Consider the following 16882-nt stretch of genomic DNA (forward strand, 5'->3'; position numbering starts at 1 on the left):
GCGCCTTCGATGCTTCTCCTCCACTTTCAAAGAAAGGAATATTATCCATCCTAGAAAATGGCAGCCTGCTTTGCCCCTACATGGCTGTGCCAATAATCATTACCTGATTAGTGAGAATCAAATAAGTGCACCCTTTCCTTTATGATGCTAGTCTCCATGAGTAACAAAACACAATATAAGTGCATATTTTATTATAACAAAGTACAAACTGAACACGTAGTAGCCTACTCTGCCCTAACACTGCTTTCTCTGGATGGCTACACATACCTTTCTGTCTATTCCAGTGCTTTTCCTTGGGACAATCTGAGGGTCAGTATCAACAGAGGTGGCTGTTTTCACCCTAGCGAAGAAAAAAACTGACATTTTGCAGTGATCTTGCACAGAAAGAAGGTTTTTATTTATCAGTGTCACAAACTCAAAAGTGATTGGATTGTTCCACAGAAACATATTCAAAGCAATCTGGCTATATAGTTCAGCACTTTGCCTCAGGCATTCATTTTTTACTTTCAATGGGGACAAAATGGCCTCTGTATGTATCAGTAATTTTGAAAGGAAATAATTAGAAACACAAAAAAAGCACAGAACATATCACTACCGCTGGCTAAACCACAGTACTCGAGAGCTAGAAGTGGCCTACTGCATGTGACAGGTCACAAATTACAGCAGATTGAGCTGTGCACAACATAATTAATCTAAAATGGCTCTTACTCTTCCCAAAGAATAAGCAGGAGAGTAAAACACTGAGAGGTTTCCTTTTTCCACAAATCTCAAACATATAAAAATAAATAATGTAATATAGAAAGACAATACATATGAAAATACCATTCCCATTGAGTTGGATTACATATACACACATAGCATGCCTACATGTACATAATGTTTATTGTCATTCGTTCTCATACAGAAAATGGCAGTGCACTGTCAGAATGTTTGATATTTCTAACCTTCATCTGATACTGAGATAGATGATAAAAATGCATTCAATAACACATTTTGTGAAATACTTCCAGAATCAAATTTTCAGGTTGTCCACGCCTTACATACAATTAACAGGGTTGCAACAGTATATAGTACTTCCCATTTGAAAAGCTAATGTTCCTCTGAATAAACACCACCACTCAGGTAGCCATTTGTCCCATTGGTGGTGCTGTTATGTCCACTTTTTGCAACAGAAGGTGTTGAATCCTCTTCATCGGAGCTGGTTTCAATGTCACTTCTGTCATCCTTTGATACCTGACATTCAAATTGGGAAAATAAGTCAGCCCTTATGGCAAAGAGGCAATTTTTGTCACTGAAATAACCACAAAGGAGACATGCAAACCAAAAGCACATGATTACATTTAGAAAGCCCAAGTTATCATTGCAGCTGAGATGAATGGGTTGGATCGAAAGTTGTACATAATTGTTTAGCATGAAGATTTGACTTACAGAGAAAAGACATGAGTTAAGAGGCTATAATTTAATGGGAAAAGAAACATAAGAGCTTACAAGGCTGGCATCTCATAAACTCTCGTTTAGAAATTCAGTGTTTAATACAATCGTATCAGATTTCTCTCTCTGCTATTTTAACAGATCACAAGAAAATTATGAATGAGAAAGCCCATTCAGACCATTTTATTTCATCCATCTAGGGGCACCCTACAGTCCTCCCATTACAGTTTCCAATTGTTTCTTAAATGATTCTAGGATTTTCACTGTCACTATTCTATTTGTGAGTCCATTCCATGTACGATCATTGTGTGAAGAGTTTCTGAAATCTTTTGATCGTGACCCTTCTTCTATACTTTGAAATGTAACTTGTCTGTTTCTCACTTCACAGATGCTGAAAGACCTGCTGAACTTTTTTTTAAAGCATTTTCTATTTTTGTTTCTGATTTCCAGCATATGCAGTTTTTTTAATATGTCACCAGTATTTACTTTTACCTTAAGATGATCTTTTTGGCTGGATAAAGCAATGCAGATCTATATAACTGAAAAAATATGAAACTGTAATTCAGCTGCATGTAAAGCATTTTGATAGAATTGGCTGTATAAACTTACAAATTTTGTGATTTGACAGTGCATATTCATGATTATTCGTCATCAATAGAATCTCAAATGTAGTCTGGATCTCAAGTGACAAGTATATAAATGAGATAGAAAAATCATAGGTAAGAAATGATTTTAAATGATAGCAGGAGAAAGCCTAATCCTTTTGAATGGTATCCTTCTATCTGCAGGTATTAATCTATTTAATTACCTCTGTTAAATAACAAACTGAGGAATGTCATGTGGGTCCCTAAAATTTAATTCATTGATAATGCTACTCTCCCTTTGCAGGTTAAATATTTTAGTAAAAAGAAGACAAGGCCAAGAGACATAAGAGAGGGCAAATGCCTCACCTAACAACTCTTACAGGGTAACTTTAACCTAACCCACTTGGTTAGGACTTCGATTGAAGTCAATGGAAAGTAAAATCAAACTGGGTATAATATAGGTGCATCGATTTTCCACCAGGCAGGTTAGATTAAAATTACCCTTTTGTCTTTTCTCCACATCAGACATTGCTATTACTCCTGTCGTCTTGTCTAATTTAAAATTTATGCTTCAGGTTCTGAAAAAGCATTTATAAATATCTAAAGACCTCAGATCTAAATTAAAACAAAATAGGCTGTTCTTCAAATTTTATATGGAAAATAAAAAGAACAAAGTTCCAGCCAGATAATATTGGACCTGTATAACAGATCATTCATCATGTGATAATTTAATGTTTTGGGGGTGATCCTATAAACATTAATCCACCTTACAAGTATTGGCTGACCAATTCTGTATTTTAAGCATTTTCTATTTATTAAATATATTCTGAGATCTGCAGCATTCACTGTTTTCTTTTTATTTCTAATGTACCCAATTCATCACACTGTACCATGCTGAAATATTCTAGCAATTTGCACAAGCTTGCTAAATATATCCTGAGGCTCCCAATATCTTTCCTACAGTGGCACTGTTGGCAATTAAAGATCAATTAAAATCCAAACTGCAGCAAGCAGAGCTTTTAATTGTGACATTGCTGTCAGTGCAGGGTCATCTGTACCTTCATTCGGAAAACAACCCTGTGTCAACTACTTATTCTTGAAATTAATATATTTCGCATGCAAAGAATGAATCACATTTAAAATGAAATGTGGCATCTGTCGGGTCATTAAGAAAGATCACATCAAGAATTATGGAAAAGGAGTGAAAGCGTTATGCTAATGCTTAGGAAATACATTTGCAGAGTTTAACCAGTGAAACTTACATGCAAAGGATTCCACTTCCCAGCCTTTCAGGTTTGCACGAGAAAGAGATTGAATAGGCAGAATAAGAAAAAACACAGTACAAAGTGACATTCTACTATGTTCAATGTTAATGAACTACAGTAACAATACTGAGTACCAATGTACTATACGTTCCCTGTTGGGTGTACTGACCTCTCTTCAGCTCTGCTATATTATGGAAAGGAACAAAGTAACAGGAGTCACTATTCAATTAAATCATGGTTGATTTGTATCTTAATTGCATCGACCTACCTTAGTTCTGCAACCCTCAATACCCTCGAAAGGCTCTTGTGTAAACACCCCCTCCCTTTGCCCCACCATTAGCGGCTGTACTTTTACTCATGTAGGCCCCATACTTCCTAAACTCCTCTGCTGCAACACCTCCCTCTCTTCCCCCACCCCTCCTTAAAACCCAGCTCTCTGACCAAGATTATTTTGACTGATTGCACCTCTGTGAACTGCTTTATTTTTGTTTCTATGTTAAAGACACCAAACAAATGTAGTTGCTTTTCTCTTTGTTGTTGATGATCAGTTGGTCAGAACTGGAGCATTTTCCTAGTCTTTCTAATTTTAGTCAGCAAATAATATGTAGAATGAATACAAATACAAGTTGCTAACAACATAGTTTATTTGTGTGCTGCCAACAATTTTGGAAAGGTGAAGGAGTTACATGTTATAATTAGTGTCATTAAAACTTTAATTACTTGTCTGAGCAATCACTCTATTTTCTTTTGTTAGTCTATTGATGGCTTGATCTTTCTCTAACATTGCCAATACCTGAAATTAACAGCTGGGCTATCTCATTTACAGCATTTAGTACAGCTGTACAGTAAACTAGAGATAATATTTAAAAACACAAGCTAGACCCAGCTGTTAAAAAAAATCAATTATGATGCTGGAAAATCAGAATGGTAAATATTTGAGCAATAGGATTTTAGTTTAGCACTCTTCATAGCACATAGTTCCTTTCAAACAAAAAACATTACTGAAGCAAGAGGGGAGGTAAGAGGATTTGGATAAAAGAGAAACAGATTGCCTTTGGGAAAACATGACCCCCATGTTTATGGGAAGGAAGAGGGGGAATGTGTTTGGGGAGGGGGGGGAGGTGCATGAGGGAGGGGAAGCCTAGGAATTTTGGTACACTGCTGAATTTAACAGCATGACTTCAATATCATTATTTTATCAAGTTTCCTGCTCAGTTGCTGGCCAAATTGACAGACTGGCCAGCTGCAGGGTGGGAAGAATAATTGTAGAAAGTCACAGCTGGGAATGTTGGGGATGCTTAATGGCAATCGGAAAAGTTTGGAGCTTAGTAGGAGGGGCTTGGAGCACTGCAATAAGGAGGGAGGAAGGCAAAGATTGGGTGTTGATCAATCCTGGCAGCAGGGAGAGGCCATAATTGGCAGACAATTTGCTTGTGAGTCCAGAGGGGAGCATTTTTGCTCCTCCTGGCTCACAAGAATGCTATTAAGCAGCTGCTTAATCCATTGCCCCTGTCCGCATTTAGCTGCTGGGATTGCCAAGCCATGTTGCAGTTGCATATTTGAAGATCAGTTGCAATGTAGCTATTTGCAAGGGCTTCAATGCTTTCAGTATGAAGCAGATTTTGTTCTATTATACAGACGTAACTGTCTAAGTTAGTTTTCAGATGACTGGAAGTAACAGCGTTATAGAGGTGGCAATTTTATTGAATACTAGGGAAATTATATATTGCCACACATATTCCGGTCTCCTTAGCAGCTTTAAGAGATTTCCAGCATTTGCAGTACTTTGCTCTTGTGTTAAGAAGAACCTACCTTGCCTTTAGCAATAGCTCTGCAAGTGATCCTTATGATGAGATATGACCAGAAGCTATGCAATAGCTGAAGCAGCAACAAAAGCAAGTTGAAGATCCACCATGATGGATATGGACCAACAATCTCCCAGCTTTCAAACAAGGTAGTATTTAATATCCTAAAATAAAGCATAATTTGTCAGCAGAGAATGCATTTGTAAATCTATTTGCATATCCTGAAACAGAGTATAGCTATTTATATATTTATTTTATAAAAAAATCTAATACAGCATTGTCTTAAAGAACATATTATCAATAAGGTCAGCACTTTGCACAATACAGCTAAAATAAACCATTATGAAAGTTCTGATGACAGGTCACAGATCTGAAATGTTAACTCTGTTTCTCTCTCCACAGATGCTGCAAGAACTGCTGAGTATTCCTGGCACTTTCTGTTCTCATTTCAACCCATATATTTTCCATCACAAAGACCCGTCTACACCCACCTCTGTAACATTGGCCATATTCACCCCTAACTCAGCTCAATTGCTGCTGTCACTCTCATCCATGCCTTTGTCATCTCCAAACTCGCTTGATCAGCCTCCCATCAGCCTCCTATATCACCGTTCCTTCACGGTTGCTGGGTCAAAATCTTGGAACTACCTTCCTAACAGCACTGTGGGTGTACCTACACCCCAAAGACTACAGTGGTTCAAGAAGATAGCTCACCACCATCTTTGCAAGGCCTAGCCAGTGACGCCCACATCCCATGAATTAATAAAAAATCTTCTGTAAACTTCAGCTCATCCAAAACCTGGCTATCTATCCTGCTCCAGGTTCCAATCACCCATCACCCCATACTTTGCTGACCTATACAGCTTCCATTCTTGCAATGTCTCAATTTTACAATTCTCATTGTCACTTTTAAATCCCTTCGTAACCTCGCCACTACCCCCATCCCCCACTTTCTCTCTAACAACCCCCTTGAAATCTCTATTCCCCTTATTCTGGCCTCTTGTTCCTCCAACCACGTGTCTTACCATTGCAATCATGCTTTGAACTGCATAGGCCCCCATGGTTTGGAAGTCCCTCTCTAAACCTGGCCACCTGTTCACTACTCTCTCCTTTCAGACACTCCTTAAAATTCAACTCTTTGAGCAAACATTTAGTTGTGCCACTTAGTATTTCTTTCTTTGTCTCAGCATTCATTTATGTCTGCTTGTGCCACTGTGAAGCACCGTGGGACATTTTTCTATGTTAAATGTGCTCTATAAATGTACTTACTTCTGTATCCATTCCACAGAATTGTTGCAGCTGATTTTTTTTCTGTACATAAAACATAATTACATTCTTCCGTCTTCAAATGCAGATTTTTAAAAACAGATTTTAGTATTCAGTTCTTAAAATCTCTATAATGAATATATTGAACATTCTATTTATGTAATGGGCATTTCAGTAACTAATGTAGGATGCTTATTATAATTAATTCCAGTATATTATATAAGTCTGAATGGTTTCTTCAGCATCTAAAGAACAACAACAACAAATCGTATTTATGGAGTGTCTTTAACATAGTAAAACATCCCAACGTGTTTCACAGGAGCATTGTTAAACAAAATTTTACATCGAACCCTATAAGGAGATGATAGGCCTGATGACCAAAAGAGTCGGTGAACAGCAGAAAAGGAGTCAGTGAGCAGCGGGAAAAAGCGAGACCAGCAGCGAGGATAAAAGCAGCACAGAGGTAGCGAGAACTCAGTCAGTGAGCAGCGGGAAAAAGCAGGGAAAAATCAAAGAGTGACGTCACAATCAACAGAGAGAGCAGGGAAACAGAGAGCCGCTGGGGTGAGTATACAGGTAAGCTTTTAATTTAATTTAAATCAAGCATAGCATCAAACATCACAGGCAAGCAGGCAGGTGATTGGTTTGGGAAGAAGCTACCTGTTTGGTGAGTATCTGGTAAGTGACTAAAGTAAGTCAAGTAAGTAAAGTGGGTTATTAACTAAAGTAAAGAGAAAGGTAAAGTCTACAGTTGTTTTATATAGTAAGTAGTGTTTTTTAGGGAATCAAGATCCCTAAACAATCACTAATTTTTGAGTAATTTAAGGGAGTAAATTAAGGGTAAGTCATGGCAGGGCAGCTCGGCAGCATGGAGTGCTCCTCCTGTGCAATGTGGGAAGTCAGGGCCACATCCAGTATCCAGGGTGAACACGTGTGCAGTAAGTGTCTCCAGTTGCTGCTACTCGAAATCTGCGTTTCGGATCTGGAGCAGTGGCTGGGAACACTGTGGAGCATCCGCAAGGTGGGGATCATCGTGGATAGGGAGGTGGTCACACCACAGGTAAAGACTGCTCAGGTAGAAAGGGAATGGGTGACTGCCAGACAGAGCAGAAGAACTCGGCAGGTAGTGCAGGAGTCTCCTGGGTCCATCTCCCTCTCTAACAGATTTTCCACTTTGCATACTGTTGGGGGAGATAGCTTCTCAGGGGAATGCAGCAAAAGCCAAGTCTGTGGCATCACAGATGGCTCAGCTGCACTGGAGGGGTGGAAAAAAAGTGGGATAGTTTTAGTGATAGAATCCCCTATCATAAGGGGTACAGATAGGCATTTCTATGGCCGCAAATGTGACTCCAGGATGTCACGGAGTGGCTGCAGGACATTCTGAAGAAGGAGGGTGAACACTCAGAGATCGTGGTTCACATTGGTACCAACAACATAGGTAGAAAGAGTGATGAGGTCCTGCAACAAAAATTTAGGGAGCTAGGTAGTAGATTAAAAAGCAGGGCCTCAATGGTTGTAATCTCTGGATTACTCTTAGTGCCACATGCTAGTGAGTATAGGAATAGGAGGATAGAGCAGATGAATGCATGGCTGAAGAGATGGTGCAGGAGGGAGGGCTTTAGTTTTCTGGATCTGGTCTGATCTGGTCTGGTCTGTTTGTGGCAAAGGTGGGACCTGTACAAGTCGGACAAGTTGCACCTGAATCGGAACAGGGGGGGTTTCAACTAATTTGGCAAGGGGATGGGATACAGAGTAGAGGTACAATAGGGGGTGATGCACAGCCAAATATAGAAGCAAAACTAAGTCAGTCTGGAAGGCAGAGCAAATATAGACTAGTTAAGTCAAAGCGAATAATACAAGACTGGATTGCATCTATTTTAATGCAAGGAGTCTTACAAGTAAGGCAAATGAATTGAGGGCACTGATTAACATATGGGAATATGATATTATTGCTATCAAGAGACATGGTTGAGGGAAGGGCAGGACTGGCAGCTCAATATTCCAGGGTATAGAGTCTTCAGGTGTGACAGGGAAAGGTGTAAAAGAGGAGATGGCACTGTACTATTGATCAAGGAGTCCATTACTGCAGTAAGGAGGGATGATATCTTAGAAAGTTCCTCAAATGAGGCCATATGGGGCAATCACTTTGCTGGGAGTGTACTACAAGCCTCCAGTCAGGCAGAGATAGAGGAGCAGATATGAAGGCAAATCTCTGAGAGGTATAAAAATAATAGGGTAATAATAGTCGGGGATTTCAACTTCCCCAATATTGACTGGGATAGTCTTAGTGCAAAAGGCTTAAAGGGGCAGAATTCTTAAAGTGCATCCAGGAGAGCTTTTTGAGCCAGCACGTAGAACATCCTACAAGAGAAGGGACGGTACTGGGCCTAATCTTAGGGAATGAAGCCGGAAAAGTGGTAGAAGTAGCAGTGGAGGAGCATTTCGGGAATAGTGAGCATAACTCTTAGATTTAAGGTACTTATGGAAAAGGACAAAGATGGACCGGAAATAAAGGTACTGAATTGGAGGAGGGCTGATTTCAATATGATAAAACAGGATCTGGCCAAAGTGGACTGGGAGCAGCTTCTTGTAGGAAAGTCTACATGAGACCAGTGGGAGTCATTCAAAAAGGAAATAGTGAGAGTTCAGGGCCAACATGTTCCCATAAAGTTGAAGGATAGGACCAACAAGTCCAGGGATGTCAAGGGATACAGAAGATTGGATAAGGAAAAAAAAGAGGCTTATGGCAGATTCAGAGGGTTGAAAACAGCGGAGGCACTAGAGGAGTATAGAAAGTGCAGGGGGGTAATTAAAGAAATAATTAGGAGAGCGAAGAGGGGGCATGAGAAAACACTGGCGGGCAAGATAAAAGAAAATCCCAAGGCATTTTATAAGTATATTAAGGGCAAGAGGATAACCAGGGAAAGAGTAGGGCCCATTAGGGACCAAAGTGGCAATCTGTGTGCGGAGCTGGAGGACGTTGGTGAGGTTTTAAATGATTACTTTTCATCTGTGTTCACTATGGAGAAGGACGATGTAGGTGTCGATATCAGGGAGGTGGATTGTGATATACTTGAACACATTAGCATGGAAAGGGAGGAAGCATCAGCTGTTTTAGTGGGCTTAAAAGTGGATAAATCCCCAGGCCCAGATGAGATGCATCCCAGACTGTTATGTGAGACAAAGGAGGAGACTGCAGGGGCTCTGACACAAATTTTCAAATTCTCTCTGGCCACAGGAGAGATGCCAGAGGACTGGAGGACACTGAATGTGGCACAATTATTTAAGATAGGTAGCAGGGATAAACCAGGTAATTACAGGCCAGTGAGTCTAACATCAGTGGTTGGGAAACTATTGGAAAACATTCTGAGGGACAGGATTAATCTGCACGGAGAGGCAGGGATTAAGCAAGGATAGTCAGCATGGCTTTGACAGGGGAGATCATGTCTAACAAATTGATTGAATTTTTCGAGGAGCTGACTAGGTGTGTAGATGAGGGTAAGGCAGTTGATGTAGTCTACATGCACTTCAGTAAGGCTTTTGATAAGGTCCCGCATGGGAGATTGGTCAAGAAGGTAAGAGCCCATGGGATCCAGGGCAGTTTGGCAAATTGGATGCAAAATTGGCTTAGTGGCAGGAGGCAGAGGGTAATGGTCGAGGGTTGTTTTTGCGAGTGGAAGCCTGTGATCAGTGGTGTACCACAGGGGTTTGTGCTGGGATCCTTGCTGTTTGTAGTGTACATTAATGACTTAGATGTGAATATGAGGTATGATCAGTAAGTTCGCAGATGACACGAAAATTGGTGGTGTCGAAATAGTGAGGAGGATAGCCTTACATCATAGGACGATATTGATGGGCTGGTAAGATAGGCGGAGCAGTGGCAAATGGAATTTATTCCTGAGAAGTGTGAGGTGATGCATTTTGGGAGGACTAACAAGGCAAGGGAATATACAATGGATGGTAGGACATTAGGAAGTACAGAGGGTCAGAGGGACCTTGGTGTACTTGTCCATAGATCACTGAGGCAGCAGTACAGGTGGATAAGGTGGTTAGCAAGGCATATGGGATACTTGCCTTTATTAGCCGAGGCATAGTATATAAGAGTAGGGTGGTTATGATGGAGCTGTATAAAATGCTAGTTAGGCCACAGCTGGAGTACTGTGTACAGTTCTGGTCACCACACTACAGGAAGGATGTGATTGCACTGGAGAGGATACAGAGGAGATTCACCAGGATGTTGCTTGGGCTGCAGCATTTGAGCTATGAAGAGAGACTGAAAAGGCTAGGGTTGTTTTCCTTAGAGCAGAGAAGGCTGTGGGGGGACCTGATTGAGGTATACAATATTATGAGGGGGAATAGATAGGGTAGGTAGGAAGAAACATTTTCCCTTAACAGAGGTGTCAATAACCAGGGGGCATAGATTTAAGGTAAGGGGCAGGAGGATTTGAGGAAAAGAAATTTCCCCCAGAGGTGGTTGGCATCTGGAACACACTGCCTGAAGGGGTGGCAGCGGCAGGAACCCTCACAACATTTAAGTAGTATTTAGATGAGCACTTGAAACACCAAAGCACACAAGGCTATGGGTCAAGTGCTGGAAAATGGGATTAGAATAGATAGGTGCTTGATGGCCGGCATGGACATAATGGGCCGAAGGATCTGTTTCTGTGCTGTTTGACTTGATGACTCTATGCTTAATGAGGTAGGTTTGAAGGAGGTCTTAAAGGAGGAAAGAGAGAGAGAGTGGAGGAGAGATTTGGGGAGGGAATTCCAGAACAGAGGGCCTGGGGAGTGGAAGGCACAGCTACCAATGATGGAGTAAGTAAATTGGGTGGGCTCAAGAGGCCTGAATTGCAGGAGTGCAGATATCTCGGAGGGTTGTGGAGGAGATTACAGAGGTCGGGAGAGGCGAGGCCATGGAGGGATTTGAAAACAAGGATGAGAATTTTAACATTTAGACATTGCTTAACTGGGAGCTGATGTAGGTCAGCGAGCCCAGGGGTGATAGTTGATCCGAGTTAGGATACAGGAAGCAAAGTTTTGGATGACCTCACGTCTACAGAGGATAGAACGTGGGAGGCCAGCCAGAAGTGCATCAGAATAGTCAAGTCTAGAGGTAACAAAGACATTGTTGAGGGTTTCAGCAGCAGATGAGCTGAAGTGTGGCAGAGCTGGGGAGTGTTAAAGAGGTGGAAACAGGTGGCCATAAAGATGGGGCAGATTTATGGTTGGAAACTCATCTTGGAAGGAAATATGACAGCAAGGATGCAAACAGTTTGGTTCTGCCTCAGACAGTTGCCATGGAGAAGGATGAGTCGCAAGGTCAAGAGGCGGGCCATGAATATGGATTGGAGAATTCGAGGGTAAGATTAAGGGAGGATAGGAAGGCACCAAATTCAGAGGAGAGACAGCATGAGATGGAAATTGAAATCACAGAGGATGAGAAGTGGCCCTGTGCAGAGACTGAAGGAAGAAAGAAGTGATGATATCCCGTTGAGAAAATTTGTATGATACTTGGGTGGGTGGTATAAAATTAGGATTTTAAACAAGAGGCCAGAGAGGTGGAACAAGATGAGATGCTTAAAAGTGGAGAAGGTGCTTGAAGAGTAGGGGGACAGATCAAGGTATGTTTTTGTTATAAGAACCACACTGCCACCGCAACCATCTGGAGCAGGCAAGTGGTGGAAGGTATAGCCAGGCGGGAAGCTTCAGTTAGGGGAAGGTGGCATCACCCCTCAGTCAGGTTTTGGTCAAGACCATGATATCCATGCAATCATCTGCAATGAGCTCATGGATGGCAAGGGCCTTGTTCCCAAGTAAACGGACATTCTGGAGGGAGATGTAGAGGGGGGTTGTGATAGCTAATCTGCTGGCAGAGTCTACAGGCTCAGCACTGGGAAGACTGAGTTGAACTGGAAAGAGATTGGAAAGATTAGCCCCCAGTAGGCATGATGGGTGGGAAGGGTGGTGTGAGAGTGGGATCTGTCAGTTGGGATTTCTGCTCATAAGGAGGCAGCGACAAGTGTACATGGATCCTTCGAAGGATATGAGATAGGCATAGAGGAAAGCTGTTGGCTTATCCAAGAACGGCAGCAGGACAGTAGGAAGGTCAAGGAGTACTGAATGGTTGAGTAGAGATTCAGAGGAGCAGTGTACCCGAGGGGGGAGAAATGAAAGGAAGCATGACAACAAGAGAGAGGGGTCTGGGAAGGAGAAAGAGAAAATAATTAATTTGGGGTAGGAAAAAAGTGGAAGTAGAAATGATCAATGTGGGTCCAGAATGGCAGCCAAACCATGCATGGACACAGAGAAAATCAAGTTACTTAGTCCTGGTAACATAGCAATTATTAGGATACCTATGTCCTAGTAGTAAGCAGGGAATAGAGAGAGGACAATAGCAGGAAGTCCAGAGTTAAAGTCAGAGGTATCGTGGTGGGATAATGCTGGCATACATAGGATGGAGTTATCATGCAGCATCAATAAGCTGTTGTCCAAGCTCGGAGACAGGTGTGGCGGGTGAGTGAAGTCCAGAAGCTACATGAAGGGTAGAGTATCAGAAAATGCACAAATGGAGGTATCTGCGCTCCTCTAATTCTGGCCTCTTGAGCATCCCCAATTTTAATTGCTCCAACATTAGTGGCCACACCTTCAGTTGCATCAGCCCTAAGCTCTGGCACACCCTATTACACCTCTCCACCTTACTTTCCTCCTTTCCGACAGTCCTTAAAACCTACCTCTTTGCAACCTTTCGGTCATCTGACCTAATATCTCCTTATGTGGCTCAGTGTCATATTTTGTTTTATAATACTCCTCTGAAGAACCTTGGGACGTTTTATTCTGTTAAGGGTGCTATATAAATATAAGTTGTTGTTGTTTCTGTGGGAATGAAGATCCGGGAGGTATGCAGAAGGGGTTGCGGGGCAGAAAAAAAAGATTGCAAAGGTGAATGTCACCATAAGATCCAGAAGCGGCTTAGGAATGTGCTTCGGCCAAGGAAAGTGATTCTCTGGCCAGGGACCAAATTGTAGCTGAAGCTGAAAAACCAGTAGACTAGTCACAGGCTCAGCAGCAAACAGCAGCAGTGAGGAATGGGCTCTTAACTGATCAAAATTACTTTAAAATTTAAGCAACAGAGCAGCAGATTAGATACACAGCAGCTGAGTCTTACAGTGTATTCCAGTGTAGAAACATACTCTTGAGTTCCAGAGAAGTCCAGGAATTTGAAAGCCAAATTTGACAAAAAATCCAGTGCTCTGATCGAGGAATGCAGAGAGCAGACACAGTTGGGGGATCGGCAGTGGTGGTTTAAACAGGCAGTTAACTTGTAGTTAGGGCTGAAATACACCCACTATTAGAGCCAAAGGAAGCTGAACACCGGAAGAGAGGAGATTGGGTGAGAAAGGGCAATGGATGGTAGCGGATGGCCAAGGATAGAGGAGCTCTCTAGGGAGCTGACTACCCAGCAGCCATCTTGAAAGATGTCAAGGTATTGTTGACCAGGAGCTCCTTTGAGCTCTCCAAAAATAACAAAGTCACTGTCGCACTGGTTTCAGCTTCCCCTCCCCACTTCCCCTGAGAATGGAATTCCCCTGAACTATCTTCGTCCAGCTGGGCCACCCAATATTATGACAGTCTTGAGCCGGTGGGCTTCCCTTTTTCTACTGGGAATCTGCCGCCCCTATGTCAATGACATTCCGGCCTTCAAAATGGACCAGGCCTCCCACTGGCACTATTGGGCAGCCGGCCTACAGGCTCCGTGCAATAATTAAACACCTACCCCCTTATGCTTTCATGGACTTCCTGCAACATTTTCTATTATAAATTCCTATAAAAGCTTGCATTCATATAGTGCCTTTCATGGCCTCAGGACTTCCCAAAGCAACCAGTTAAGTACATTTGAAGCATAGTCACTGTTGTATTGTAGGAAACGCGGTAGCCAATTTGCACACAGCAAGCTCCCACAGCAGCAATAGGATAATGACCAGATAATCTGTTTTAGTGATGTTGATTGAAGGATAAATACTGGCCTGGGAAAAGCTTCTCTGCTATTGAAAATAGTGCTATAGGATTTTTCACGTCCACCTGAGAGTGTAGAAAGGGCCTCAGTTTAATGTCTCATCCAATAGACAGCACCTCTGACTGTGCAGCACTCCCTCAGTTTTGCACTGGAGGGTCATCCTAGATTTTTGTGTGCAAGTCCCTGGAGTGGGACTTTATTCCACAACCTTCTGTTTCAAAGGCAAGAGTGCCAGCAAATGAGCCACAGTTGACACTTACCCTAGATGTCCATATTCATTATAGATACTGCCACTACCGCCAGTTCGGTTGCCAACTTTGATTGAATGTATTCAATGAGGTTTTATCATATGACTTCCTGCCTCCAACTGTCCACCCCCCAGGCTCCTGTCACTGGTCACCTGACATGCCCATCCTCATGGTGCTCCCCCCCCCCCCTGTATTGAGTTCTTGTGCGTTGTCCGATGCAACATAAACGAGATGGGTGGAGTCCAGTTGGTTGAAGATCTCAAACAGGTTTATTTACAGCTAAGCTATTGTGTACAGTACAGAGCAAACTATTTACAGAACCTTACTCTGGGTGTTACAGTTGCAGAGTGGCTCTGCCTCTGAGTCATATGACTGCATCCTGGTACTTGGCTCCACAGCATACTAAGATCTTAAAGGGACATCACTCTTAAAGGCAATCATACAACACCCCCCAACCCACCACCTTTCCAGGCCAATTAGAAAGCAAAGAGACTCTTTGTTACCTTATTGTAGGATTCTTGACTATCATCTTCAATATTGTTACAACTAATAAAAAAAAGTGTTCAAAGGAAATGAAAAAAACAATTTTTTTAATGACCCTTTCTCAAATGTTACTCACAGTAGTGTCCTAGAGATTAATCTTCAATTCCTGGAGACTCCAGGGTCATCCTGGAGGGATAGCAACCCTAGTCAGGAGGATGTTATTGCATAGGCAGTTTCCATTATAAATGTGAACATGAGTATTTATAAAGGTAATATAAAATTAACCAGAGAATGTATGACTTTAAAATGGGGACTGAAATATTTGTCCAATTATCATCTAGTCTCTGACTGACCCCTCCTTCACCTGAAGACAACACTTGACTTTGACTCCCTACGTGCAACATCATGGATGTGTTTGTTTGTATAATTACTCAAAAAGAAGCAACAAATAATGAGTCTGCTTGGCTTTCTCTTTCAGTGAGATGTTTAGTTTTGTGGTAGTAAATAAGACATATGAGACAGGATTGTTTACCATAACAAAACAGGCTGATGGATAATCCCCTTCCCCAATAACCACCATCATAAAAATGGAATACCTTTGCCCATAGTTTATAGGTCTCTATGAGATACAAAGATTAAAAACAGATTCTCTTAGGAGAGGTGTCACCTTCAAGATGGTTTCCGCCAATGCACGCTGGGAAATTGGCTATTTTTCGCTGGTCTAGCTGAAGCATATCAGAAAGAAGCCAGTTAGCTGTTGATTGCTAATAGACATACCATTTGAGGGAAAAGCATCCGTGCAATTAATTGTCATCAGAGTCTATTCAGGACAATCTTAGCTTAGACTTCATCCACCCTTCCGATGGTCTTCGACAGGGCTTTGTATATATGTTAATATAGCTGACCATCCATTGTACTAGTAAATGTCCTCATTTCACAGAGTGGCTTCTCAATGGAAAAGACTGTAGATCAAAGAGTGCACAAAGTATAGGTTTTGGACATTCCTGTTATTCTGATTAGTCACAGTTTTGTCTTGGTTGAAATGGATTTATGGACGTGATACAAACTTGGTAAGTTTAAGTAATTCCAAATTATGACTACAATTGGTAAGAATTAGGATGCTACTGAAAAAATCTAGAAAGAAAGATGATTCAAAGGAACTAAACCAACTAATTAATTCTTTCATGAAGTGATGCAAAACTACTGTTAATTTGATTTTATTTGAAAACTACCTGTATTTTTGGCTAAGACATTCTACTTGTGGATAAGCCTGTTTGACAACTCAATCTGGGTATGGAAATGTCTGATGTGGCTGATATTAATGGACCCGGAAGTGATGTTGATGCACAATGGAAAGGTAGCATCTAAATCGGAAACAATAAAAGGGTCTATTTAACCAGGACAGCTTCCCAGATTATGGTATGCATTAGGGCACACTTTGGATCATGGAAAACAAGAGCACTTACCTAAAGGAGTTGACTTTTGTATTAGGTGCAAGAAAAGCATCTGGTAAGTGCTTGAATTGTAATTACATCTCCTTAATCAGTTTTTAGAGACAAAAGGGAATATTTAAAATATACATCCTATTTAATGTAATAGGCCGAGGATCGAGGCCCAATCACTTACCTTCCGGGAGCAGAGCAGGGGTGTTGGAGTTTGAAAAAAAAAAGTCAACAGTCAACAGGAAAGCTGCAAGGTGATTGGTTGGTGAGTAACTGCTGTTAGTGCCTGGAAATAGCTTTAAAAATCAGGGAAAGTTCTTTTTTTAAACCTACCGTATAAGTGA

General features: G+C 41.6%; 1 protein-coding gene across 3 annotated transcripts in view; it reads right to left on the minus strand.

Annotated features, from left to right (window-relative positions):
• Window positions 1–422: 422 nt before the first annotated feature.
• cers6 (ceramide synthase 6) overlaps window positions 423–16882 on the minus strand; it is a 337760-nt gene continuing 321300 nt past the window's right edge. Inside the window, exons 9-12 of one of the 3 annotated variants that reach the window (XM_068034526.1) lie at window positions 5093–5249; window positions 3278–3301; window positions 1924–1970; window positions 423–1233 (exon numbers count right to left, since the gene is read on the minus strand). In XM_068034526.1, coding sequence (XP_067890627.1) covers window positions 1119–1233; window positions 1924–1970; window positions 3278–3301; window positions 5093–5249 — 343 coding nt within the window. In that variant the 3' untranslated portion in view covers window positions 423–1118. The remainder of the gene's footprint in view (window positions 1234–1923; window positions 1971–3277; window positions 3302–5092; window positions 5250–16882) is intronic. The other 2 variants (XM_068034527.1, XM_068034528.1) reach the window with 2 other exon arrangements.

The sequence above is a fragment of the Heterodontus francisci genome, chromosome 7 (genome assembly GCF_036365525.1).
Source record: "Heterodontus francisci isolate sHetFra1 chromosome 7, sHetFra1.hap1, whole genome shotgun sequence".
NCBI classification, from domain to species: Eukaryota; Metazoa; Chordata; class Chondrichthyes; order Heterodontiformes; family Heterodontidae; genus Heterodontus; species Heterodontus francisci.